The sequence below is a fragment of the Pleurodeles waltl genome, chromosome 9 (genome assembly GCF_031143425.1).
Source record: "Pleurodeles waltl isolate 20211129_DDA chromosome 9, aPleWal1.hap1.20221129, whole genome shotgun sequence".
Lineage (NCBI taxonomy): Eukaryota > Metazoa > Chordata > Amphibia > Caudata > Salamandridae > Pleurodeles > Pleurodeles waltl.
Window position 1 is genome coordinate 325249832 of NC_090448.1, and position 27520 is coordinate 325277351.

Sequence of the window (27520 nt, forward strand, 5' to 3'; positions counted from 1 at the left end):
GCGGTGAGCCTCAAAGGCTCACCTCCTTTGTGCCAAACCAGCAGGACACTCCAGCTAGTGGAGTTGCCCGCCCCCTCCGGCCAGGCCCCACTTTTGGCGGCAAGGCCGGAGAAAATAATGAGAATAACAAGGAGGAGTCACTGGCCAGTCAGGACAGCCCCTAAGGTGTCCTGAGCTGAGGTGACTCTAACTTTTAGAAATCCTCCATCTTGCAGATGGAGGATTCCCCCAATAGGGTTAGGATTGTGACCCCCTCCCCTTGGGAGGAGGCACAAAGAGGGTGTACCCACCCTCAGGGCTAGTAGCCATTGGCTACTAACCCCCCAGACCTAAACACGCCCTTAAATTTAGTATTTAAGGGCTACCCTGAACCCTAGAAAATTAGATTCCTGCAACTACAAGAAGAAGGACTGCCTAGCTGAAAACCCCTGCAGCGGAAGACCAGAAGACGACAACTGCCTTGGCTCCAGAAACTCACCGGCCTGTCTCCTGCCTTCCAAAGATCCTGCTCCAGCGACGCCTTCCGAAGGGACCAGCGACCTCGACACCCTCTGAGGACTGCCCCTGCTTCGAAAAGACAAGAAACTCCCGAGGACAGCGGACCTGCTCCAAGAAAAGCTGCAACTTTGTTTCCTGCAGCTTTAAAGAACCCTGCAAGCTCCCCGCAAGAAGCGTGAGACTTGCAACACTGCACCCGGCGACCCCGACTCGACTGGTGGAGATCCGACGCCTCAGGAGGGACCCCAGGACTACTCTGATACTGTGAGTACCAAAACCTGTCCCCCCTGAGCCCCCACAGCGCCGCCTGCAGAGGGAATCCCGAGGCTTCCCCTGACCGCGACTCTTTGAACCTAAAGTCCCGACGCCTGGGAGAGACCCTGCACCCGCAGCCCCCAGGACCTGAAGGACCGGACTTTCACTGGAGAAGTGACCCCCAGGAGTCCCTCTCCCTTGCCCAAGTGGAGGTTTCCCCGAGGAATTCCCCCCTTGCCTGCCTGCAGCGCTGAAGAGATCCCGAGGTCTCTCATAGACTAACATTGCGAACCCGACGCTTGTTTCTACACTGCACCCGGCCGCCCCCGCGCCGCTGAGGGTGAAATTCCTGTGTGGACTCGTGTCCCCCCCGGTGCCCTACAAAACCCCCCTGGTCTGCCCTCCGAAGACGCGGGTACTTACCTGCAAGCAGACCGGAACCGGGGCACCCCCTTCTCTCCATTCTAGCCTATGTGTTTTGGGCACCACTTTGAACTCTGCACCTGACCGGCCCTGAGCTGCTGGTGTGGTGACTTTGGGGTTGCTCTGAACCCCCAAAGGTGGGCTACCTTGGACCAAGAACTGAACCCTGTAAGTGTCTTACTTACCTGGTAAAACTAACAAATACTTACCTCCCCTAGGAACTGTGAAAATTGCACTAAGTGTCCACTTTTAAAACAGCTATTTGTGAATAACTTGAAAAGTATACATGCAATTTTGATGATTTGAAGTTCCTAAAGTACTTACCTGCAATACCTTTCGAATGAGCTATTACATGTAGAATTTGAACCTGTGGTTCTTAAAATAAACTAAGAAAAGATATTTTTCTATATAAAAACCTATTGGCTGGATTTGTCTCTGAGTGTGTGTACCTCATTTATTGTCTATGTGTATGTACAACAGATGCTTAACACTACTCCTTGGATAAGCCTACTGCTCGACCACACTACCACAAAATAGAGCATTAGTATTATCTATTTTTACCACTATTTTACCTCTAAGGGGAACCCTTGGACTCTGTGCATGCTATTCCTTACTTTGAAATAGCACATACAGAGCCAACTTCCTACATTGGTGGATCAGCGGTGGGGTACAAGACTTTGCATTTGCTGGACTACTCAGCCAATACCTGATCACACGACAAATTCCAAAATTGTCATTAGAAATTGATTTTTGCAATTTGAAAAGTTTTCTAAATTCTTAAAAGACCTGCTAGGGCCTTGTGTTAGATCCTGTTTAGCATTTCTTTTAGAGTTTAAAAGTTTGTAAAAGTTTGAATTAGATTCTAGAACCAGTTTTAGTTTCTTAAAAAGTATTCCAACTTTTAGAAGCATAATGTCTAGCACAGATGTGAATGTGGTGGAACTCGACACCACACCTTACCTCCATCTACAGATGAGAGAGCTAAGGTCACTCTGTAAACTAAAGAAAATAGCAATGGGCCCCAAACCTACCAAAGTACAGCTCCAGGAGCTTTTGGCAGAGTTTGAAAAGGCCAACCCCTCTGAGGATGGCAACTCAGAGGATGAAGATAGTGACTTGGAGGGAAATTCCCCCCCTCCAGTCCTACTTAGGGAGAGCAGGGCTTCTCAAGCCCTGACTCCACAAATAATAGTCAGAGATGCTGGTTCCCTCACAGGAGGGACCAACAACTCTGAAATCACTGAGGATAACTCCAGTGAAGAGGACATCCAGTTAGCCAGGATGGCCAAAAGATTGGCTTTGGAAAGACAGATCCTAGCCATAGAGAGGGAAAGACAAGAGATGGGCCTAGGACCCATCAATGGTGGCAGCAACATAAATAGGGTCAGAGATTCTCCTGACATGTTGAAAATCCCCAAAGGGATTGTAACTAAATATGAAGATGGTGATGACATCACCAAATGGTTCACAGCTTTTGAGAGGGCTTGTGTAACCAGAAAAGTGAACAGATCTCACTGGGGTGCTCTCCTTTGGGAAATGTTCACAGGAAAGTGTAGGGATAGACTCCTCACACTCTCTGGACAAGATGCAGAATCTTATGACCTCATGAAGGGTACCCTGATTGAGGGCTTTGGATTCTCCACTGAGGAGTACAGGATTAGGTTCAGGGGGGCTCAAAAATCCTCGAGCCAGACCTGGGTTGACTTTGTTGACTACTCAGTGAAAACACTAGATGGTTGGATTCAAGGCAGTGGTGTAAGTAATTATGATGGGCTGTACAATTTATTTGTGAAAGAACACCTGTTAAGTAATTGTTTCAATGATAAACTGCATCAGCATCTGGTAGACCTAGGACCAATTTCTCCCCAAGAATTGGGAAAGAAGGCGGACCATTGGGTCAAGACAAGGGTGTCCAAGACTTCAACAGGGGGTGACCAAAAGAAAGGGGTCACAAAGACTCCCCAGCAGAAGGGTGATGAGACAACCAAAACTAAAAATAGTAAAGAGTCTTCCACAGGCCCCCAAAAACCTGCACAGGAGGGTGGGCCCAGAGCCTCTTCACAAAACAATGGGTACAAGGGTAAAAACTTTGATCCCAAAAAGGCCTGGTGTCATAGCTGTAAACAGCATGGACACCAAACTGGAGACAAGGCCTGTCCCAAGAAAGGTTCCACTCCAAACTCCCATCCAGGTAACACTGGTATGGCTAGTCTCCAAGTGGGATCAACAGTGTGCCCAGAGCAAATCAGGGTCCACACTGAAGCTACTCTAGTTTCTGAGGGTGGGGTGGATTTAGCCACACTAGCTGTCTGGCCGCCTAACATGCAAAAATACAGACAGCAACTCTTAATTAATGGGACTAGAATAGAGGGCCTGAGGGATACAGGTGCCAGTGTCACCATGGTGACAGAGAAACTGGTTTCCCCTGGCCAATACCTGACTGGAAAAACTTACACAGTCACCAACGCTGACAATCAGAGAAAAGTACATCCCATGGCAATGGTTACTTTAGAATGGGGAGGGGTCAATGGCCTGAAACAGGTGGTGGTCTCCTCAAATATCCCAGTGGACTGTCTGCTTGGAAATGACCTGGAGTCCTCAGCATGGGCTGAGGTAGAGCTAAAAACCCATGCAGCAATGCTGGGTATCCCTGAACTGGTGTGTGTGAAAACAAGAGCACAATGCAAGGCACAGGGTGAAAAAGTAGAGCTGGAGTCTGGAAAAATGGCCCAGCCTACCAAGAGAACAGGAAAGTCAGTTGGGAAACCAACTGCAACACAGCAAAAGAAAGGGAACCTCTCTTCTCAGGAAGAAGTTCTGCCCTCTGAGGGAACTGAGCCTTTGGAGCTTGAACCTTATCAGGTTGAGCTCTTAGGCCCAGGGGGACCCTCAAGGGAAGAGCTGTGTAAGGGACAAGAAACCTGTCCCTCTCTTGAAGGCCTTAGGCAGCAAGCTGCTGAAGAGTCCAAAGGCAAGAAAAATGGAACACATAGGGTCTATTGGGAAGATGGGCTCCTGTACACTGAGGCCAGAGACCCCAAACCTGGTGCCACTAGGAGAGTGGTAGTGCCTCAGCTGTTCAGAGAGTTCATCCTAACATTGGCCCATGACATTCCCCTTGCTGGACATTTGGGACAAACCAAGACGTGGGAGAGGTTAGTCAACCACTTCTACTGGCCCAATATGTCCAACATGGTTAAGGAGTTTTGCCTCTCCTGCCCCACCTGTCAAGCCAGTGGTAAGACAGGTGGGCATCCAAAGGCCCCCCTCATTCCACTTCCTGTGGTGGGGGTGCCCTTTGAAAGAGTGGGTGTGGACATAGTTGGTCCACTGGAACCTCCCACAGCCTCAGGAAATATGTATATCCTGGTAGTAGTGGATCATGCTACCAGGTATCCTGAAGCTATTCCCCTTAGGTCGACTACTGCCCCTGCAGTAGCCAAGGCCCTCATTGGTATCTTTACCAGAGTGGGTTTCCCTAAGGAGGTGGTGTCTGACAGAGGTACCAACTTCATGTCAGCATACCTAAAGCACATGTGGAATGAGTGTGGAGTGACTTATAAATTCACTACACCTTACCATCCACAAACTAATGGCTTAGTTGAGAGATTCAACAAGACATTAAAGGGCATGATCATGGGGCTCCCAGAAAAACTCAAAAGGAGATGGGATGTCCTCCTGCCATGTCTGCTTTTCGCTTACAGGGAGGTACCACAGAAGGGAGTAGGGTTCTCACCCTTTGAACTTCTGTTTGGTCATCCTGTAAGGGGACCACTTGCCCTTGTTAAAGAAGGCTGGGAGAGACCTCTCCATGAGCCTAAACAGGACATAGTGGACTATGTACTTGGCCTTCGCTCTAGAATGGCAGAGTACATGGAAAAGGCAACCAAAAACCTTGAGGCCAGCCAACAACTCCAGAAGTTTTGGTATGACCAAAAGGCTGCACTGGTTGAGTTCCAACCAGGGCAGAAAGTCTGGGTTCTGGAGCCTGTGGCTCCCAGGGCACTCCAGGACAAATGGAGTGGCCCTTACCCAGTGCTAGAGAGGAAGAGTCAGGTCACCTACCTGGTGGACCTGGGCACAAGCAGGAGCCCCAAGAGGGTGATCCATGTGAACCGCCTTAAGCTCTTCCATGACAGGGCTGATGTGAATCTGTTAATGGTAACAGATGAGGATCAGGAGGCAGAGAGTGAACCTCTCCCTGATCTTCTGTCATCAGACCCAAAAGATGGCACAGTAGATGGAGTGATCTACTCAGACACCCTCTCTGGCCAACAGCAGGCTGATTGTAGGAGAGTCCTACAACAGTTTCCTGAACTTTTCTCCCTAACCCCTGGTCAGACACACCTGTGTACCCATGATGTGGACACAGGAGACAGCATGCCTGTCAAGAACAAAATCTTCAGACAGTCTGACCATGTTAAGGAAAGCATCAAGATGGAAGTCCACAAGATGCTGGAATTGGGAGTAATTGAGCGCTCTGACAGCCCCTGGGCTAGCCCAGTGGTCTTAGTCCCCAAACCTCACACCACAGATGGAAAGAAAGAGATGAGGTTTTGTGTGGACTACAGAGGGCTCAATTCTGTCACCAAGACAGATGCTCATCCAATTCCAAGAGCTGATGAGCTCATTGATAAATTAGGTGCTGCCAAATTTCTAAGTACCTTTGACTTGACAGCAGGGTACTGGCAAATAAAAATGGCACCTGGAGCAAAAGAAAAGACAGCATTCTCCACACCTGATGGGCATTATCAGTTTACTGTTATGCCCTTTGGTTTAAAGAATGCCCCTGCCACCTTCCAAAGGTTGGTGAATCAAGTCCTTGCTGGCTTGGAGTCCTTTAGCACAGCTTATCTTGATGATATTGCTGTCTTTAGCTCCACCTGGCAGGATCACCTGGTCCACCTGAGGAAGGTTTTGAAGGCTCTGCAATCTGCAGGCCTCTCTATCAAGGCATCCAAATGCCAGATAGGGCAGGGAACTGTGGTTTACTTGGGACACCTTGTAGGTGGAGGCCAAGTTCAGCCACTCCAACCCAAGATCCAGACCATTCTGGACTGGGTAGCTCCAAAAACCCAGACTCAAGTCAGGGCATTCCTTGGCTTGACTGGGTACTACAGGAGGTTTGTGAAGGGATATGGATCCATTGTGACAGCCCTCACTGAGCTCACCTCCAAGAAAATGCCCAAGAAAGTGAACTGGACTGTGGACTGCCAACAGGCCTTTGACACCCTGAAACAGGCAATGTGCTCAGCACCAGTTCTCAAAGCTCCAGATTATTCTAAGCAGTTCATTGTGCAGACTGATGCCTCTGAACATGGGATAGGGGCAGTTTTGTCCCAAACAAATGATGATGGCCTTGACCAGCCTGTTGCTTTCATTAGCAGGAGGTTACTCCCCAGGGAGCAGCGTTGGAGTGCCATTGAGAGGGAGGCCTTTGCTGTGGTTTGGTCCCTGAAGAAGCTGAGACCATACCTCTTTGGGACTCACTTCCTAGTTCAAACTGACCACAGACCTCTCAAATGGCTGATGCAAATGAAAGGTGAAAATCCTAAACTGTTGAGGTGGTCCATCTCCCTACAGGGAATGGACTTTATAGTGGAACACAGACCTGGGACTGCCCATGCCAATGCAGATGGCCTTTCCAGGTTCTTCCACTTAGAAAATGAAGACTCTCTTGGGAAAGGTTAGTCTCATCCTCTTTCGTTTGGGGGGGGGTTGTGTAAGGAAATGCCTCCTTGGCATGGTTGCCCCCTGACTTTTTGCCTTTGCTGATGCTATGTTTACAATTGAAAGTGTGCTGAGGCCTGCTAACCAGGCCCCAGCACCAGTGTTCTTTCCCTAACCTGTACTTTTGTATCCACAATTGGCAGACCCTGGCATCCAGATAAGTCCCTTGTAACTGGTACTTCTAGTACCAAGGGCCCTGATGCCAAGGAAGGTCTCTAAGGGCTGCAGCATGTCTTATGCCACCCTGGAGACCTCTCACTCAGCACAGACACACTGCTTACCAGCTTGTGTGTGCTAGTGAGGACAAAACGAGTAAGTCGACATGGCACTCCCCTCAGGGTGCCATGCCAGCCTCTCACTGCCTATGCAGTATAGGTAAGACACCCCTCTAGCAGGCCTTACAGCCCTAAGGCAGGGTGCACTATACCATAGGTGAGGGTACCAGTGCATGAGCCTGGTACCCCTACAGTGTCTAAACAAAACCTTAGACATTGTAAGTGCAGGGTAGCCATAAGAGTATATGGTCTGGGAGTCTGTCAAACACGAACTCCACAGCACCATAATGGCTACACTGAAAACTGGGAAGTTTGGTATCAAACTTCTCAGCACAATAAATGCACACTGATGCCAGTGTACATTTTATTGTAAAATACACCCCAGAGGGCACCTTAGAGGTGCCCCCTGAAACTTAACCGACTATCTGTGTAGGCTGACTAGTTTTAGCAGCCTGCCACAAACCGAGACATGTTGCTGGCCCCATGGGGAGAGTGCCTTTGTCACTCTGAGGCCAGTAACAAAGCCTGCACTGGGTGGAGATGCTAACACCTCCCCCAGGCAGGAATTGTCACACCTGGCGGTGAGCCTCAAAGGCTCACCTCCTTTGTGCCAAACCAGCAGGACACTCCAGCTAGTGGAGTTGCCCGCCCCCTCCGGCCAGGCCCCACTTTTGGCGGCAAGGCCGGAGAAAATAATGAGAATAACAAGGAGGAGTCACTGGCCAGTCAGGACAGCCCCTAAGGTGTCCTGAGCTGAGGTGACTCTAACTTTTAGAAATCCTCCATCTTGCAGATGGAGGATTCCCCCAATAGGGTTAGGATTGTGACCCCCTCCCCTTGGGAGGAGGCACAAAGAGGGTGTACCCACCCTCAGGGCTAGTAGCCATTGGCTACTAACCCCCCAGACCTAAACACGCCCTTAAATTTAGTATTTAAGGGCTACCCTGAACCCTAGAAAATTAGATTCCTGCAACTACAAGAAGAAGGACTGCCTAGCTGAAAACCCCTGCAGCGGAAGACCAGAAGACGACAACTGCCTTGGCTCCAGAAACTCACCGGCCTGTCTCCTGCCTTCCAAAGATCCTGCTCCAGCGACGCCTTCCGAAGGGACCAGCGACCTCGACACCCTCTGAGGACTGCCCCTGCTTCGAAAAGACAAGAAACTCCCGAGGACAGCGGACCTGCTCCAAGAAAAGCTGCAACTTTGTTTCCAGCAGCTTTAAAGAACCCTGCAAGCTCCCCGCAAGAAGCGTGAGACTTGCAACACTGCACCCGGCGACCCCGACTCGACTGGTGGAGATCCGACGCCTCAGGAGGGACCCCAGGACTACTCTGATACTGTGAGTACCAAAACCTGTCCCCCCTGAGCCCCCACAGCGCCGCCTGCAGAGGGAATCCCGAGGCTTCCCCTGACCGCGACTCTTTGAACCTAAAGTCCCGACGCCTGGGAGAGACCCTGCACCCGCAGCCCCCAGGACCTGAAGGACCGGACTTTCACTGGAGAAGTGACCCCCAGGAGTCCCTCTCCCTTGCCCAAGTGGAGGTTTCCCCGAGGAATTCCCCCCTTGCCTGCCTGCAGCGCTGAAGAGATCCCGAGGTCTCTCATAGACTAACATTGCGAACCCGACGCTTGTTTCTACACTGCACCCGGCCGCCCCCGCGCCGCTGAGGGTGAAATTCCTGTGTGGACTCGTGTCCCCCCCGGTGCCCTACAAAACCCCCCTGGTCTGCCCTCCGAAGACGCGGGTACTTACCTGCAAGCAGACCGGAACCGGGGCACCCCCTTCTCTCCATTCTAGCCTATGTGTTTTGGGCACCACTTTGAACTCTGCACCTGACCGGCCCTGAGCTGCTGGTGTGGTGACTTTGGGGTTGCTCTGAACCCCCAACGGTGGGCTACCTTGGACCAAGAACTGAACCCTGTAAGTGTCTTACTTACCTGGTAAAACTAACAAATACTTACCTCCCCTAGGAACTGTGAAAATTGCACTAAGTGTCCACTTTTAAAACAGCTATTTGTGAATAACTTGAAAAGTATACATGCAATTTTGATGATTTGAAGTTCCTAAAGTACTTACCTGCAATACCTTTCGAATGAGCTATTACATGTAGAATTTGAACCTGTGGTTCTTAAAATAAACTAAGAAAAGATATTTTTCTATATAAAAACCTATTGGCTGGATTTGTCTCTGAGTGTGTGTACCTCATTTATTGTCTATGTGTATGTACAACAGATGCTTAACACTACTCCTTGGATAAGCCTACTGCTCGACCACACTACCACAAAATAGAGCATTAGTATTATCTATTTTTACCACTATTTTACCTCTAAGGGGAACCCTTGGACTCTGTGCATGCTATTCCTTACTTTGAAATAGCACATACAGAGCCAACTTCCTACAGCTTGCTAATCTATTCAATGTTTATGACTATTGATGAGGATCCCCTGGAAGAGAAGGATAAGTTACTTACCTGTAAATCCTAGTTCTCTTCCAGGGGTATCCTCATCAAAGTCATAAACAACCCACCCTCCTCCCCGGACTCAAGTCTCCTAGAAGTGCAGGACAGATTATCTTTCTGATCAGTTACACAGATTGTCACCGTAAAAAAGTACTGACCTAACTGTGAACCAACTGTCACCTTCCCTTCACCCCTGAGGCATGGTGGGATACTGGAGGTGCTCAGGGTCTTAAAGGCACGGTGCCAAAGTTTTTATGGTTCTCCTGTGTTAACCTGCATGCAGCCTATTGGCTAAGAATGCTTCATTGTTTTTCAATGTGTTTTTTTCTATTTTTCTCTATTTACTGCTGTTTACTTCCCTAAGTCCAGTTTTTGGGGCTTAGGTAGATATTTATGATCTATTGTGATTTTATAATATGAAAAAAAAAAAAAAAAACTTACATAGAAATAAAGCATTTTAGCCTATTTATGATTATAGCCTGCATTGCTGTTTTACACATGATAATATGTATGTATTTTATATATATATATGCTCCGGGGTCCCCGCACAAAGGCGGGAATATTCAATGTTTATGACTTTGAGGATACCCCTGGAAGAGAACTAGGATTTACAGATAAGTAACTTATCCTGCTCGACCACACTACCACAAAATAGAGCATTAGAATTATCTCTTTTTGCCACTATCTTACTTCTAAGGGGAACCCTTGGACTCTGTGCATGCTATTTCTAACTTTGAAATAGTACATACAGAGCCAACTTCCTACATCACCTAACCAGGTAAGCACCTATCAGGAGGGGGCTCTGAGGTCCTCTGCCTGGCCTGGCCACTCAGATGCCCCCAGAGGTCCCTGCCAACCCAGCCATAGAATCAAGGTGGCAGAACCCAGGGACCCCCTGGAGGAACTCTGGGCACAACCCCAGGGGTGGTGATGGACAGGGGAGTGGTCACTTCCCCTTTCATTGTCCAGTTTCGTGGCAGAGTAGGGCTGGGGTGGTCACCTGAACCAGTGTGGACTGGTTTATGCACAGAGGGCACCACCTTCAAAGCAAACCAGTGACATGGGGTGGCTACCCCTCCCAAGCCAGTCACACCTATTTCCTTAGGGAGAGGGTGTTGCCTCCCTCTCCCAAAGAAAATCCTTTGTTCTGTCCTCCAGGGCGTGATCAGATCAAGCAGCCGGAGGGCAGAAACTTGTCTGAGGGTTTGCAGCCGCTGGGCTGCCAAGAAAACCCTGTCTGACTGGTGGTAGCAATGCTGGGGGGACTTCTAAGGATCCCCCACAGTGCATGGGATCATACTTCCAATCCTTGGAATAGTTTTGGGGTATGGTTCCGACATGTTTGATACCAAACATGCCCAGGTTGGAATGTACTATTATGTAGCTGGACATAGATTGTGACCTATGTCTAGTACTTAGTAAGGGCCACCATTTTATATAAGTCCAGTAAAAGGGGGCAGGAGTTTGTGGGGGCACCTCTGCACCTCACAGGCACCTGCACCCTGCCCTCTGGGCTGAGGGGGGCCTACCACAGGAGTGACTTACAGTGACTTGGTGCAGTGACCTGTAGTGAAACTGCGTGCGCCCGGTTCACGCAGACTGCAATGGCAGGCCTGCAGGACCCTTTGCCTGGGCTTCCTGTGGCTGGCAGAACTGCTGTAGGGATCCCTTGGAACCCCAATACCCTGGGTCCTATATACTAGGGATGTACATGGGGGAACCAGTATGCCAATTGTGGGAAGAAAAAGGTACAATTTAGAGGCGAGAGCAAAACTACTGGGGTCTTGGTTAGCAGGAACCCAGTAGACACAGTCAAACATACTGACAACAGGCAGAAAATTGGAGAGGGGGTGTGGGGTGGTGGGTGGTGGGTGGTGAGTGGTGGGGTTAAGCATGCTAAGAAAGAGGGCACTTTCCTACACACTTTCTCCCAAACAGAGTTGTAAGAATTTTGTATCTGTACAAAGAACCTCATGCCACTTCATCTTTGGGCTTGAATACATTACTTAAACTCCCCAATCCCATATTCTAATCCTATGGATTGTCAGCATATGTTCTTTTAAACCTTTTGTTAAATAACGCATAACTTTTCCTTTGAAGGAGGCATCACAGTTGTTGCAGATTTTACAGACTTTGCACCCACCTTTGAAGATTGATGGCAAAACGATTGGAGTTGACTTTGCAAAAAGTGCACGCAAGTAAGTTGGTGAATTTGGTACAACCCACCTTTCCCCTCACCGGTTTTTCTCGTTCAATCCCTTGCTTAGGTTTTTTCTACTTTCTTAGGTTCGTAAAGAGGATCATTACTCCAGCATTATGGAAGCATCTTCTCTGTAAAGGTTTTATTTTTTTCATAGCTGTATTCATTTCACATCTTTGATGCCATATTTTTCAATTGCCCATTAATTATAAGCCAACACCTTATTGTTGCGTTTTGAAGCAAACATTTATTTTTCAGTGGTCTCACTTAGGGCAAGGAGTTTGGTATTGTGGTTTGTAGATACTGTAATAATTTGGCAATCTAAATTGCATTTCCTCTAAAGTCTATGAAGTGTGACTACCTTCCTCAGAATGACACCACCCCCACTGCCACCTGTGGCCACATGGCACAGCCAGTGACTAGTCTTTTTTTTTTTCTCAAGGAGATTTTACTGAGACCTTTCAGCTAAGAACTTGCCAACATATCATGGGTTTAGGAGGCTGGCTCAGTGTATGGTGTGGCACCACATACTAAGTCCAGGCAACCTTTAGCAATAGTGAATAGGTGTCTAGATGATAAAAGCTCTAGGGGCAGCTGAGGTGAGCAGCTAAAGCTTATCCAGGAGGAATGTAAATCACTTGCAATACAACACTAGTGTTGCAAAAAAGCGTACTTTATTACAGAACTACTACTAAACTGGCATTGATAAATCTCCCTTTGGAGGTATTGCACTCAATACACACACCACACCCCTCACACCTACCATCTCCCCCCCCCCCCCCCCCCCCTCCACCCCGTCCCTTTTTAGAAATAGCATAGAAATATACAGGGTCCCTGGGGAGGGCCAAACCATATACTAAAAAAGTGGAATGTGAAAGTGTGTCCCCAGCCATGGTAAGTGTGGTAGTTAGCTAGGGGCTGGAGGCAGTTAGGAGTACCAGAGCTAAGTATAGTAAGTGGCCCCCAGCAGCCAGGAGTAAGGTGGTTACTCACCCAGTTGTCCCATAGACTAACAGCGGTTAGGTTGGAGTATGTGGAATTCAAGACCCTTCCCAGTGGACCCAGAGGAAACCAGCAGGCAGATGGATGGATGGATGGATGGATGGATTGTGCCCCCACACCAGGATACCCAGAAGACAGGACTACACCAGAGACTTAGATGCGGAGGTCAAGATGGGGCTCTTTCTGAAGACTGTGGATGTCTTGGATGGTCCAGCTGCTGTCACAACCGGTGGACCAGGCCGTTGGAACCAAGGGATGGATTTTGGACATGGAGGGCCTATTAAACCCTTGGAGGTGCCAAGGTAGTGCATGTGACAATGTCCACCCTCCTGAAGATGAAGGTTCCTGCAAGTCTGTGGAAGAAGTCCAGCTGCTGGGTCCAGGAGTCGTTTATGAGCTGCCCCTCAACAGTAACCTAATTGCAAGAGGGTTAGTGACCAGCCAGGTCGCCAGCAAGCGCTGGCAAGTGCAAACTGGTGTTGCAGAAGAATTTGCAATGTTTTGGGGACCAGCAAGGTCCAGAAAGGGGAGTCAGAGCTGTCCCTCGAAGCTGGTTCTGTATATACTATACCAAAGTGAGGTATGGTCTGTACAGAGATGTAAGGAATGCCTGCTTAGCATGGTTACCCCCTGACATTTTGCCTTAGCTGATGCTAAGCTTTGATTTGAAAGTGTGCTGAGGCCTGCTAACCAGGCCCCAGCACCAGTGTTCTTTCCCTAACCTGTACTTTTGTTTTCACAATTGGCACACCCTGGCTTCTCTTCCAGGGGATCCTCATCAATAGTCATAAACATTGAATATTCCGGCCCTTGTGCGGGCACCCCGGAGGATATATAAAATACACACATATACAGTATGAAATATGCACGAAAAATATAGCATTTTTAGTAGACAAATTTTCATACTAATCTCACATATATATGTGTAAAACAGCAATGCAGACTATAATCATAAACCGGCTAAAATGCTTTATTTCTATGGAGTTTTTTTTTTTTTAATTGTTCTCAAAATTACAATAAGAGATAAAATATCTACTAAAACCACACCACTGAGCCCAGGGAAATCAGCAGTAGCAATCATCAGAGAAAAAGATAAAAAACTACATTGAAAAACACTAGAGCATTCTTAGCCAATAGGCTGCATGCAGGTTAACACAGGAGAACCATAAAAACTTTGGCACCGTGCCTTTAAGACCCTGAGCACCTCCATTATCCCACCATGCCTCAGGGGTGAAGGAGAGGTGACAGTTGGTTCACAGTTAGGTCAGTTCTTTTTTCCGGCTTCTTCTGAGAGGATCCTGGAGCATTGAGCTCTGTTTTTCTGAGTTTTTCTCAGGGAAATACTTTAGAATAGCGTTTTTTCCTACTTTACTCGACATCTAACATCATTGTCTGAGTTTGGAGGTTTTTTCCTGACAGAAAAATGCCTTCACTTTTTGTGAAATGCCCTTCCTGTGGGAAGAAGGCCCAGTCAGATCCACACACTCTTTGTATTGTGTGCTTGCCTCAGTCACTGCCCTGACACTTGCAAACACTGCAAGAACATGTCAAAGAGGACTCTGAAGAACAGAGAAAAGATCAGGCTTCATGGGCTTCACGAGAGGCAGAAAACATCATCCTCTTTGCTTCCCAGGCAGCCAACAGGCCACTCTCAGGAAAGAATGGCTAGATCGATGTCAGCAGGTAGGAAAGTAAATGTTTGTTCCCCGTCGACGTCGTTGCTGCCACCATCTCATCGCCGTCAACGGCGACCCGCCCGACGTCGAAGGATACGGCGTCGAGAGAACATGGCCATTGCAGGGGCATATCTCCGTCAACGGCAACCCGCCGATCGACGTCGAGCCATCACCGGCGCGTCCATTCGCCGCCGAAGGCCTCGCACCCCTCGACGTCAAGAGACGAGCGAGGCGAGCAGGTCGCGGTCCAGAGACAGCCGCGGCGCTCTCTTCGACGTCGACACACTCGACAGCCGCGGCGCTCTCTTCGACGTCGACACACTCGACAGCCGCGGCGCTCTCTTCGGCGTCGACACACTCGACAGCCGCGGCGCTCTCTTCGGCGTCGACACACTCGACAGCCGCGGCGCTCTCTTCGGCGTCGACACACTCGACAGCCGCGGCGCTCTCTTCGGCGTCGACACACTCGACAGCCGCGGCGCTCTCTTCGGCGTCGACACACTCGACAGCCGCGGCGCTCTCTTCGGCGTCGACACACTCGACAGCCGCGGCGCTCTCTTCGGCGTCGACACACTCGACAGCCGCGGCGCTCTCTTCGGCGTCGACACACTCGACAGCCGCGGCGCTCTCTTCGGCGTCGACACACTCGACAGCCGCGGCGCTCTCTTCGGCGTCGACACACTCGACAGCCGCGGCGCTCTCTTCGGCGTCGACACACTCGACAGCCGCGGCGCTCTCTTCGGCGTCGACACACTCGACAGCCGCGGCGCTCTCTTCGGCGTCGACACACTCGACAGCCGCGGCGCTCTCTTCGACGTCGACACACTCGACAGCCGCGGCGCTCTCTTCGACGTCGACACACTCGACAGCCGCGGCGCTCTCTTCGACGTCGACACACTCGACAGCCGCGGCGCTCTCTTCGACGTCGACACACTCGACAGCCGCGGCGCTCTCTTCGACGTCGACACACTCGACAGCCGCGGCGCTCTCTTCGACGTCGACACACTCGACAGCCGCGGCGCTCTCTTCGACGTCGACACACTCGACAGCCGCGGCGCTCTCTTCGACGTCGACACACTCGACAGCCGCGGCGCTCTCTTCGACGTCGACACACTCGACAGCCGCGGCGCTCTCTTCGACGTCGACACACTCGACAGCCGCGGCGCTCTCTTCGACGTCGACACACTCGACAGCCGCGGCGCTCTCTTCGACGTCGACACACTCGACAGCCGCGGCGCTCTCTTCGACGTCGACACACTCGACAGCCGCGGCGCTCTCTTCGACGTCGACACACTCGACAGCCGCGGCGCTCTCTTCGACGTCGACACACTCGACAGCCGCGGCGCTCTCTTCGACGTCGACACACTCGACAGCCGCGGCGCTCTCTTCGACGTCGACACACTCGACAGCCGCGGCGCTCTCTTCGACGTCGACACACTCGACAGCCGCGGCGCTCTCTTCGACGTCGACACACTCGACAGCCGCGGCGCTCTCTTCGACGTCGACACACTCGACAGCCGCGGCGCTCTCTTCGACGTCGACACACTCGACAGCCGCGGCGCTCTCTTCGACGTCGACACACTCGACAGCCGCGGCGCTCTCTTCGACGTCGACACACTCGACAGCCGCGGCGCTCTCTTCGACGTCGACACACTCGACAGCCGCGGCGCTCTCTTCGACGTCGACACACTCGACAGCCGCGGCGCTCTCTTCGACGTCGACACACTCGACAGCCGCGGCGCTCTCTTCGACGTCGACACACTCGACAGCCGCGGCGCTCTCTTCGACGTCGACACACTCGACAGCCGCGGCGCTCTCTTCGACGTCGACACACTCGACAGCCGCGGCGCTCTCTTCGACGTCGACACACTCGACAGCCGCGGCGCTCTCTTCGACGTCGACACACTCGACAGCCGCGGCGCTCTCTTCGACGTCGACACACTCGACAGCCGCGGCGCTCTCTTCGACGTCGACACACTCGACAGCCGCGGCGCTCTCTTCGACGTCGACACACTCGACAGCCGCGGCGCTCTCTTCGACGTCGACACACTCGACAGCCGCGGCGCTCTCTTCGACGTCGACACACTCGACAGCCGCGGCGCTCTCTTCGACGTCGACACACTCGACAGCCGCGGCGCTCTCTTCGACGTCGACACACTCGACAGCCGCGGCGCTCTCTTCGACGTCGACACACTCGACAGCCGCGGCGCTCTCTTCGACGTCGACACACTCGACAGCCGCGGCGCTCCCTTCGACGTCATTACGGTCGACGTCGACACAGGTTTTACCTGTCTTGCGGGAGCAGAACATCGGCTTCCACCAGCAGATAAGACCACTCCATCTCCAGTGGTCTCCATAAGGAGTGGTTCATCTCGGTCGAGAGCGGCATCGTCGGGGCATGTCTCACCCATCAATTTGTCACCAAGATGGTTGGAGAGCCTTAACAGGCCAACGGCCTCCCTGGATTCGCAGTATTCACGGATGTACTCTCCTACTGCCTCTCTCCCGAGAACACTGACAGCGCGGGCAGGGCGGGCTCGTTCTGCTTCTCGCCAACCGACCACGAGGCCTGGGCGCTCTGCTACAGTGTATCGCAGCTGGTCACGTTCCCAGCTTCGGTCTAGATCACGATCAAGACACAGAAGGTCGCCCTCTTGGTCATCATCCGGGTCATCCGTCAGACGATACTCCCCCACCTTAACAGATTCTCCACCAGCTAGAGTTTCACCGGTGGACGACATCACCACTTTTAATGAGGTGCTTTTCAGGGGAGCACAGAAGCTAAACATAGAGGTTCCAGAACCATCAACCTCCTCATCAGTCATTTTTGAGACTCTACAGCATAGAGCGGTTTCGAAAAAGCTACTACCGCTAGTGCCTTGTCTGTTGCAGCCGACCATGGACACCTTTTTGGCGCCAGCCACCCTCAAATCTGCTCCTGCTAGGATTTTGAAAAAATATAAAGCGCCTGAACAAGATCCTTTATTTCTCAGAACGGATCCGCCGCCGTACTCAGTCATATTGGCTGCAGCCCGAAAAACTCACTAAGTGGCATCATCCTCCACGGTTCCACCGGACAAAGAGCAGACATCTAGACTCTCTGGGGAGAAAAATGTGCGGCACGGCGGCATCTATGATGGTCTCCAGCACGTCTGCACTCCTAGGCAGATATGACCGTTCACTGTGGGACTCTCTCAGTATCACAGACTTTATTCACGAGTGGTGATCTAGCACAAAAGACAAATGGGTGCTCAACATTGTCGAAAATGGCTACTCTTCTTTTCTGGCAACCTCCACCGCACTTGCCACCAGCCAAATGCAATCCGTCTCACGTCAGCCTATTGCGCAAAAAGGCTCTCGCCCTTTTACGAAAGAAGGCAATAGAAAAAGTTCCACTCGCACACAGAGGGAAGGGGGTTTACTCCCGTTATTTCCTGGTGGCGAAGAAAGGCAGAGAGGGCGTTTTCAGACCAATTCTGGACTTACGGCTTCTGAACAAGTACATAAGAAAGCAAAAGTTCAGGATGCTGCTCTTCACCAGATTTTCCCTCAGCTACATCAGGGAGGCTGGATGTCCTCAATCGACCTGCAGGATGCATACTTTCACATCCCGATAGTTCCCAAGCATCGGAAATTCCTGCGCTTCCAGATAGCCTCACAGCACTATCCGTTCAAAGTGCTACCATTCGGCCTGAAATCTGCCCCCTGCGTCTTCTCAATGCGTGGTAGCGGCACATCTACGAAAACAAAAAATCTTCATTTACCCATACCTAGACGACTGGCTACTGAAAGCCTCCTCTCCAGAGCAGGCGAGAACCCATCGGGACATTGTGCTCAAGGTTTTCGAGTCTCTAGGTCTTCAAGTCAACTACCAAAAGTCCACCTTGATTCCAACACAGAACCTCCACTACCTGGGAGCAATAGTTAACACAGAGCTCCAAAGAGTGTATCCTTCGGAGGAACGACTATTATCAATAAAGTGTCAAGACCTGTTAAGATCCGACGCATCTAGGGCCAGTCAGGTGACATCTCTGCTGGGCTCCATGGCATCATGCATTTTCATTGTCCGAATGCCAGGCTACATATGAGGCCCCTCCAAGAGGCGTTGGAAAACAACTGGAGCCAAAGGACAGACTGCTGGGAGGACAGAGTGCGGCTGCCGAGAGCAGCACGTCAATTATTGCAATGGTGGATGCACAGACCTCCCCTATCAGTAGGGGCTGCGTTTCACCAGGTAATTCCATCCGACACACTGGTAAAGGATGCGTCTCTTCAAGGATGGGGGGGCTCATCTAGGTCCCCTTCAAGCTCAGGGCCTGTGGTCTGACAACGAAAGGAAGTACCACATCAATCTACTGGAGCTCAGAGCGGTCCATCTGGCTCAAGTCTTTTGCTCCATCGATTCAGGGGAAATCTCTCCTAATACAAACAGACAATACAACCACAATGTATTACTTGAACAGACAAGGGGGAACTAGATCCCTATCTCAGGAGTCCCAAACAATCTGGCATTGGCTCCTGGCCAGAGGAATGTCGCTTACAGCGGTTCACCTACCACGTCAACAAAACATGTAAGCAGATTTCCTGAGCAGACACCTAGAGGACGCCCACGATTGGGTCGTACACGGCCAAGTCGTCGAAGACATCTGCGCTCAATGGGGTCGGCCTTAATTGGATTTCTTCGCAGATGAGGTAAACAAATGCCCAGACTTCGCGTCCAGGTTCTACCTTCCGGGATCTCGAGGGAATGCCCTGTTGATCGACTGGTCAGGGATATTTCTCTATGCTTTTCCACCGATTCCCCCTCATACCGGCACTGATCAGCAAACTTTACAGATCCAGCACCAGAATGATTCTCATAGCTCCACAATGGCCCAGTCAGTTCTGGTACACACATCTCCTCAACCTATCAGAACAACCTCACAGGAGGCTGCCGTGCAGACCGGATCTTCTGAGCAGGATGGAGGGCAGGGTACTGCACCCCAACCTACCCTCTGAGCTTGACAGCATGGCTCCTGAATTCCTGCAGTATGGGCACCTAGGGCTCTCGCAGGAGTGCATGAACATCTTGAAGGAGTCCAGACCTTCCACGCGGCGTTCTTCCGCGTTTAAGTGGAAGAGGTTCTACATATGATGCTGTCAGCAAGGTCAGAATCCCATACGGGCTCCGGAGGAGGTCATACTGTCTTTCTTACTCCATTTGGCAAAGTCCGGTCTGCAGGTATTGTAGGAAGTTGGCTCTGTATGTGCTATTTCAAAGTAAGGAATAGCATGCACAGAGTCCAAGGGTTCCCCTTAGAGGTAAAATAGTGGTAAAAAGAGATAATACTAATGCTCTATTTTGTGGTAGTGTGGTCGAGCAGTAGGCTTATCCAAGGAGTAGTGTTAAGCATTTGTTGTACATACACATAGACAATAAATGAGGTACACACACTCAGAGACAAATCCAGCCAATAGGTTTTGTTATAGAAAAATATCTTTTCTTAGTTTATTTTAAGAACCACAGGTTCAAATTTTACATGTAATAGCTCATTTGAAAGGTATTGCAGGTAAGTACTCTAGGAACTTTGAATCATTACTTTAGCATGTATACTTTTTACATAAAACACAATAAGCTGTTTTAAAAGTGGACACTTAGTGCAATTTTCACAGTTCCTGGGGGAGGTAAGTTATTGTTAGTTTCAACAGGTAAGTAAGTCACTTACAGATTTTAGTTTTTGGTCCAAGGTAGCCCACCGTTGGGGGTTCAGAGCAACCCCAGTTATCACACCAGCAGCTCAGGGCCGGTCAGGTGCAAAGGTCAAAGAGGTGCCCAAAACACACAGGCTTCAATGGAGAGAAGCGGGTGCCCCGGTTCCAGTCTGCCAGCAGGTAAGTACCCGCGTCTTCGGAGGGCAGACCAGGGGGGTTTTGTAGGGTACCGGGGGGGACACAAATTAGCACAAAAGGTACACCCTCAGCAGCGCGGGGGCGGCCGGGTGCAGTGTGCAAACACGCGTCGGGTTTTCAATGGAAGTCAATGAGAGATCAAGGGATCTCTTCAGCGTCGCAGGCAGGCAAGGGGGGGGGCTCCTCGGGGTAGCCACCACCTGGGCTAGGGAGAGAGCCTCCTGGGGGTCACTCCTGCACAGAAGTTCAGTTTCTTTAGGGGCTGCGGGTGCAGGGTCTTTTCCAGCCGTCGGGAAATGGAGTTCAGACAGTCGCGGTCAGGGGGAGCCTGGGGATTCCCTCTGCAGGCGTCGCTGTGGGGGCTCAGGGGGGACAACTTTGGTTACTCACAGTCGTAGAGTTGCCGGAGGGTCCTCCCTGAGTTGGTTGTTCTCCACCAGTCGATTCGGGGTCGCCGGGTGCAGTGTTGCAAGTCTCACGCTTCTTGCGGGGAGTTGCAGGGGTCTTTAAATCTGCTCCTTGTAACAAAGTTGCAGTTCTTTTGGAGCAGTGCCGCTGTCCTCGGGAGTTTCTTGTCTTTTTCGAAGCAGGGCAGTCCTCAGAGGATTCAGAGGTCGCTGGTCCCTTGGAAAGCGTCGCTGGAGCAGGTTCTTTGGAAGGCAGGAGACAGGCCGGTGAGTCTGGGGCCAAGGCAGTTGGTGTCTTCTGTTCTTCCTCTGCAGGGGTTTTTCAGCTCAGCAGTCCTTCTTGTAGTTGCAGGAATCTAAATCTTTAGGTTCAGGGAAGCCCTTAAATACTAAATTTAAGGGCGTGTTTAGGTCTGGGGGGTTAGTAGCCAATGGCTACTAGCCCTTTGGGTGGGTACACCCTCTTTGTGCCTCCTCCCAAGGGGAGGGGGTCACATCCCTAATCCTATTGGGAGAATCCTCCATCTGCAAGATGGAGGATTTCTAAAAGTTAGTCACCTCAGCTCAGGACACCTTAGGGGCTGTCCTGACTGGCCAGTGACTCCTCCTTGTTGTTTTCTTTGTTTCCTCCAGCCTTGCCGCCAAAAGTGGGGGCCGTGGCCGGAGGGGGCGGGCAACTCCACTAGCTGGAGTGTCCTGCGGTGCTGTGACAAAGGGGGTGAGCCTTTGAGGCTCACCGCCAGGTGTTACAGCTCCTGCCTGGGGGAGGTGTTAGCATCTCCACCCAGTGCAGGCTTTGTTACTGGCCTCAGTGACAAAGGCACTCTCCCAATGGGGCCAGCAACATGTCTCTAGTGTGGCAGGCTGCTGGAACCAGTCAGCCTACACAGATAGTCGGTTAAGGTTTCAGGGGGCACCTCTAAGGTGCCCTCTGTGGTGTATTTTACAATAAAATGTACACTGGCATCAGTGTGCATTTATTGTGCCTAGAAGTTTGATACCAAACTTCCCAGTTTTCAGTGTAGCCATTATGGTGCTGTGGAGTTCGTGTAAAACAGACTCCCAGACCATATACTCTTATGGCTACCCTGCACTTACAATGTCTAAGGTATTGCTTAGACACTGTAGGGGCACAGTGCTCATGCACTGGTGCCCTCATCTATGGTATAGTGCACCCTGCCTTAGGGCTGTAAGGCCTACTAGAGGGGTGACTTATCTATACCTGCATAGGCAGTGAGAGGCTGGCATGGCACCCTGAGGGGAGTTCCATGTCGACTTACTCGTTTTGTTCTCACTAGCACACACAAGCTGGCAAGCAGTGTCTGTGCTGAGTGAGGGGTCTCCAGGGTGGCATAAGACATGCTGCAGCCCTTAGAGACCTTCCCTGGCATCAGGGCCCTTGGTACCAGAGGTACCAGTTACAAGGGACTTATCTGGATGCCTGGGTGTGCCAATTGTGGAATCAAAAGTACAGGTTAGGGAAAGAACACTGGTGCTGGGGCCTGATTAGCAGGCCTCAGCACACTTTCAATTCAAAACATAGCATCAGCAAAGGCAAAAAGTCAGGGGGTAACCATGCCAAGGAGGCATTTCCTTACACAACCCCCTCCCAAACGAAAGAGGATGAAACTAACCTTTCCCAAGAGAGTCTTCATTTTCTAAGTGGAAGAACCTGGAAAGGCCATTGGCATGGGCAGTCCTAGGTCTGTGTTCCACTATAAAATCCATTCCCTGTAGGGAGATGGACCACCTCAACAGTTTTGGATTTTCACCTTTCATTTGCATCAGCCATCTGAGAGGTCTGTGGTCAGTTTGAACTAGGAAGTGAGTACCAAAGAGGTATGGTCTCAGCTTCTTCAGGGACCAAACCACAGCAAAGGCCTCCCTCTCAATGGCACTCCAACGCTGCTCCCTGGGGAGTAACCTCCTGCTAATGAAAGCAACAGGCTGGTCAAGGCCATCATCATTTGTTTGGGACAAAACTGCCCCTATCCCATGTTCAGAGGCATCTGTTTGCACAATGAATTGCTTGGAGTAATCTGGAGCTTTTAGAACTGGTGCTGTGCACATAGCTTTCTTCAGGGTGTCAAAGGCCTGTTGGCATTCTACAGTCCAGTTTACTTTCTTGGGCATTTTCTTGGAGGTGAGTTCTGTGAGGGCTGTCAGAATGGATCCATATCCCTTCACAAACCTCCTATAGTACCCAGTCAAGCCAAGGAATGCCCTGACTTGAGTCTGGGTTTTTGGAGCTGCCCAGTCCAGAATAGTCTGGATCTTAGGCTGGAGTGGCTGAACTTGGCCTCCACCTACAAGGTGTCCCAAGTAAACCACAGTTCCCTGCCCTATCTGGCATTTGGATCTCTTGATAGAGAGGCCTGCAGATTGCAGAGCCTTCAAAACCTTCTTCAGGTGGACCAGGTGATCCTGCCAGGTGGAGCTGAAGACAGCAATATCATCAAGATAAGCTGCACTAAAGGATTCCAACCCAGCAAGGACTTGATTCACCAACCTTTGGAAGGTGGCAGGGGCATTCTTTAAACCAAAGGGCATAACAGTAAACTGATAATGCCCATCAGGTGTGGAGAATGCTGTATTTTCTTTTGCTCCAGGGGCCATTTTGATTTGCCAGTACCCTGCTGTTAAGTCAAAGGTACTTAAGAATTTGGCAGCCCCTAATTTGTCTATTAGCTCATCAGCTCTAGGAATGGGATGAGCATCTGTCTTGGTGACAGAGTTGAGACCTCTGTAGTCCACACAACCTGCATATCCTCGGGGTAGCCACCACCTGGGCAAGGGAGAGAGCCTCCTGGGGGTCACTCCTGCACAGAAGTTCCGTTTCTTTAGGGGCTGGGGGCTGCTGGTGCAGGGTCTTTTCCAGCCGTCGGGAAATGGAGTTCAGACAGTCGCGGTCAGGGGGAGCCTGGGGATTCCCTCTGCAGGCGTCGCTGTGGGGGCTCAGGGGGGACAACTTTGGTTACTCACACTCGTAGAGTCGCCGGAGGGTCCTCCCTGAGTTGGTTGTTCTCCACCAGTCGAGTCGGGGTTGCCGGGTGCAGTGTTGCAAGTCTCACGCTTCTTGCGGGGAGTTGCAGGGGTCTTTAAATCTGCTCCTTGTAACAAAGTTGCAGTTCTTTTGGAGCAGTGCCGCTGTCCTCGGGAGTTTCTTGTCTTTTTCGAAGCAGGGCAGTCCTCAGAGGATTCAGAGGTCGCTGGTCCCTTGGAAAGCGTCGCTGGAGCAGGGTTCTTTGGAAGGTAGGAGACAGGCCGGTGAGTCTGGGGCCAAGGCAGTTGGTGTCTTCTGTTCTTCCTCTGCAGGGGTTTTTCAGCTCAGCAGTCCTTCTTGTAGTTGCAGGAATCTAAATCTTTAGGTTCAGGGTAGCCCTTAAATACTAAATTTAAGGGCGTGTTTAGGTCTGGGGGGTTAGTAGCCAATGGCTACTAGCCCTGAGGGTGAGTACACCCTCTTTGTGCCTCCTCCCAAGGGGAGGGGGTCACATCACTAATCCTATTGGGGGAATCCTCCATCTGCAAGATGGAGGATTTCTAAAAGTTAGTCACCTCAGCTCAGGACACCTTAGGGGCTGTCCTGACTGGCCAGTGACTCCTCCTTGTTGTTTTCTTTGTTTCCTCCAGCCTTGCCGCCAAAAGTGGGGGCCGTGGCCGGAGGGGGCGGGCAACTCCACTAGCTGGAGTGTCCTGCGGTGCTGTGACAAAGGGGGTGAGCCTTTGAGGCTCACCGCCAGGTGTTACAGCTCCTGCCTGGGGGAGGTGTTAGCATCTCCACCCAGTGCAGGCTTTGTTACTGGCCTCAGTGACAAAGGCACTCTCCCAATGGGGCCAGCAACATGTCTCTAGTGTGGCAGGCTGCTGGAACCAGTCAGCCTACACAGATAGTCGGTTAAGTTTCAGGGGGCACCTCTAAGGTGCCCTCTGTGGTGTATTTTACAATAAAATGTACACTGGCATCAGTGTGCATTTATTGTGCCTAGAAGTTTGATACCAAACTTCCCAGTTTTCAGTGTAGCCATTATGGTGCTGTGGAGTTCGTGTAAAACAGACTCCCAGACCATATACTCTTATGGCTACCCTGCACTTACAATGTCTAAGGTATTGCTTAGACACTGTAGGGGCACAGTGCTCATGCACTGGTGCCCTCACCTATGGTATAGTGCACCCTGCCTTAGGGCTGTAAGGCCTACTAGAGGGGTGACTTATCTATACCTGCATAGGCAGTGAGAGGCTGGCATGGCACCCTGAGGGGAGTTCCATGTCGACTTACTCGTTTTGTTCTCACTAGCACACACAAGCTGGCAAGCAGTGTCTGTGCTGAGTGAGGGGTCTCCAGGGTGGCATAAGACATGCTGCAGCCCTTAGAGACCTTCCCTGGCATCAGGGCCCTTGGTACCAGAGGTACCAGTTACAAGGGACTTATCTGGATGCCTGGGTGTGCCAATTGTGGAATCAAAAGTACAGGTTAGGGAAAGAACACTGGTGCTGGGGCCTGATTAGCAGGCCTCAGCACACTTTCAATTCAAAACATAGCATCAGCAAAGGCAAAAAGTCAGGGGGTAACCATGCCAAGGAGGCATTTCCTTACACAACCCCCTCCCAAACGAAAGAGGATGAAACTAACCTTTCCCAAGAGAGTCTTCATTTTCTAAGTGGAAGAACCTGGAAAGGCCATTGGCATGGGCAGTCCTAGGTCTGTGTTCCACTATAAAATCCATTCCCTGTAGGGAGATGGACCACCTCAACAGTTTTGGATTTTCACCTTTCATTTGCATCAGCCATCTGAGAGGTCTGTGGTCAGTTTGAACTAGGAAGTGAGTACCAAAGAGGTATGGTCTCAGCTTCTTCAGGGACCAAACCACAGCAAAGGCCTCCCTCTCAATGGCACTCCAACGCTGCTCCCTGGGGAGTAACCTCCTGCTAATGAAAGCAACAGGCTGGTCAAGGCCATCATCATTTGTTTGGGACAAAACTGCCCCTATCCCATGTTCAGAGGCATCTGTTTGCACAATGAATTGCTTGGAGTAATCTGGAGCTTTTAGAACTGGTGCTGTGCACATAGCTTTCTTCAGGGTGTCAAAGGCCTGTTGGCATTCTACAGTCCAGTTTACTTTCTTGGGCATTTTCTTGGAGGTGAGTTCTGTGAGGGCTGTCAGAATGGATCCATATCCCTTCACAAACCTCCTATAGTACCCAGTCAAGCCAAGGAATGCCCTGACTTGAGTCTGGGTTTTTGGAGCTGCCCAGTCCAGAATAGTCTGGATCTTAGGCTGGAGTGGCTGAACTTGGCCTCCACCTACAAGGTGTCCCAAGTAAACCACAGTTCCCTGCCCTATCTGGCATTTGGATGCCTTGATAGAGAGGCCTGCAGATTGCAGAGCCTTCAAAACCTTCTTCAGGTGGACCAGGTGATCCTGCCAGGTGGAGCTGAAGACAGCAATATCATCAAGATAAGCTGCACTAAAGGATTCCAACCCAGCAAGGACTTGATTCACCAACCTTTGGAAGGTGGCAGGGGCATTCTTTAAACCAAAGGGCATAACAGTAAACTGATAATGCCCATCAGGTGTGGAGAATGCTGTATTTTCTTTTGCTCCAGGGGCCATTTTGATTTGCCAGTACCCTGCTGTTAAGTCAAAGGTACTTAAGAATTTGGCAGCCCCTAATTTGTCTATTAGCTCATCAGCTCTAGGAATGGGATGAGCATCTGTCTTGGTGACAGAGTTGAGACCTCTGTAGTCCACACAACCTGCATATCCTCGGGGTAGCCACCACCTGGGCAAGGGAGAGAGCCTCCTGGGGGTCACTCCTGCACAGAAGTTCCGTTTCTTTAGGGGCTGGGGGCTGCTGGTGCAGGGTCTTTTCCAGCCGTCGGGAAATGGAGTTCAGACAGTCGCGGTCAGGGGGAGCCTGGGGATTCCCTCTGCAGGCGTCGCTGTGGGGGCTCAGGGGGGACAACTTTGGTTACTCACACTCGTAGAGTCGCCGGAGGGTCCTCCCTGAGTTGGTTGTTCTCCACCAGTCGAGTCGGGGTTGCCGGGTGCAGTGTTGCAAGTCTCACGCTTCTTGCGGGGAGTTGCAGGGGTCTTTAAATCTGCTCCTTGTAACAAAGTTGCAGTTCTTTTGGAGCAGTGCCGCTGTCCTCGGGAGTTTCTTGTCTTTTTCGAAGCAGGGCAGTCCTCAGAGGATTCAGAGGTCGCTGGTCCCTTGGAAAGCGTCGCTGGAGCAGGGTTCTTTGGAAGGTAGGAGACAGGCCGGTGAGTCTGGGGCCAAGGCAGTTGGTGTCTTCTGTTCTTCCTCTGCAGGGGTTTTTCAGCTCAGCAGTCCTTCTTGTAGTTGCAGGAATCTAAATCTTTAGGTTCAGGGTAGCCCTTAAATACTAAATTTAAGGGCGTGTTTAGGTCTGGGGGGTTAGTAGCCAATGGCTACTAGCCCTGAGGGTGAGTACACCCTCTTTGTGCCTCCTCCCAAGGGGAGGGGGTCACATCACTAATCCTATTGGGGGAATCCTCCATCTGCAAGATGGAGGATTTCTAAAAGTTAGTCACCTCAGCTCAGGACACCTTAGGGGCTGTCCTGACTGGCCAGTGACTCCTCCTTGTTGTTTTCTTTGTTTCCTCCAGCCTTGCCGCCAAAAGTGGGGTCCGTGGCCGGAGGGGGCGGGCAATTCCACTAAGCTGGAGTGTCCTGCGGTGC

General features: G+C 51.0%; 1 protein-coding gene across 2 annotated transcripts in view; it reads left to right on the plus strand.

Annotated features, from left to right (window-relative positions):
• Positions 1 to 27520, plus strand: part of RBM5 (RNA binding motif protein 5) — a 313693-nt gene that overhangs the window by 120843 nt on the left and 165330 nt on the right. For both annotated transcript variants that reach the window (XM_069206838.1, XM_069206839.1), the window contains one exon: positions 11742 to 11839. In XM_069206838.1, the coding sequence (XP_069062939.1) occupies positions 11742 to 11839 (98 nt within the window). The remainder of the gene's footprint in view (positions 1 to 11741; positions 11840 to 27520) is intronic.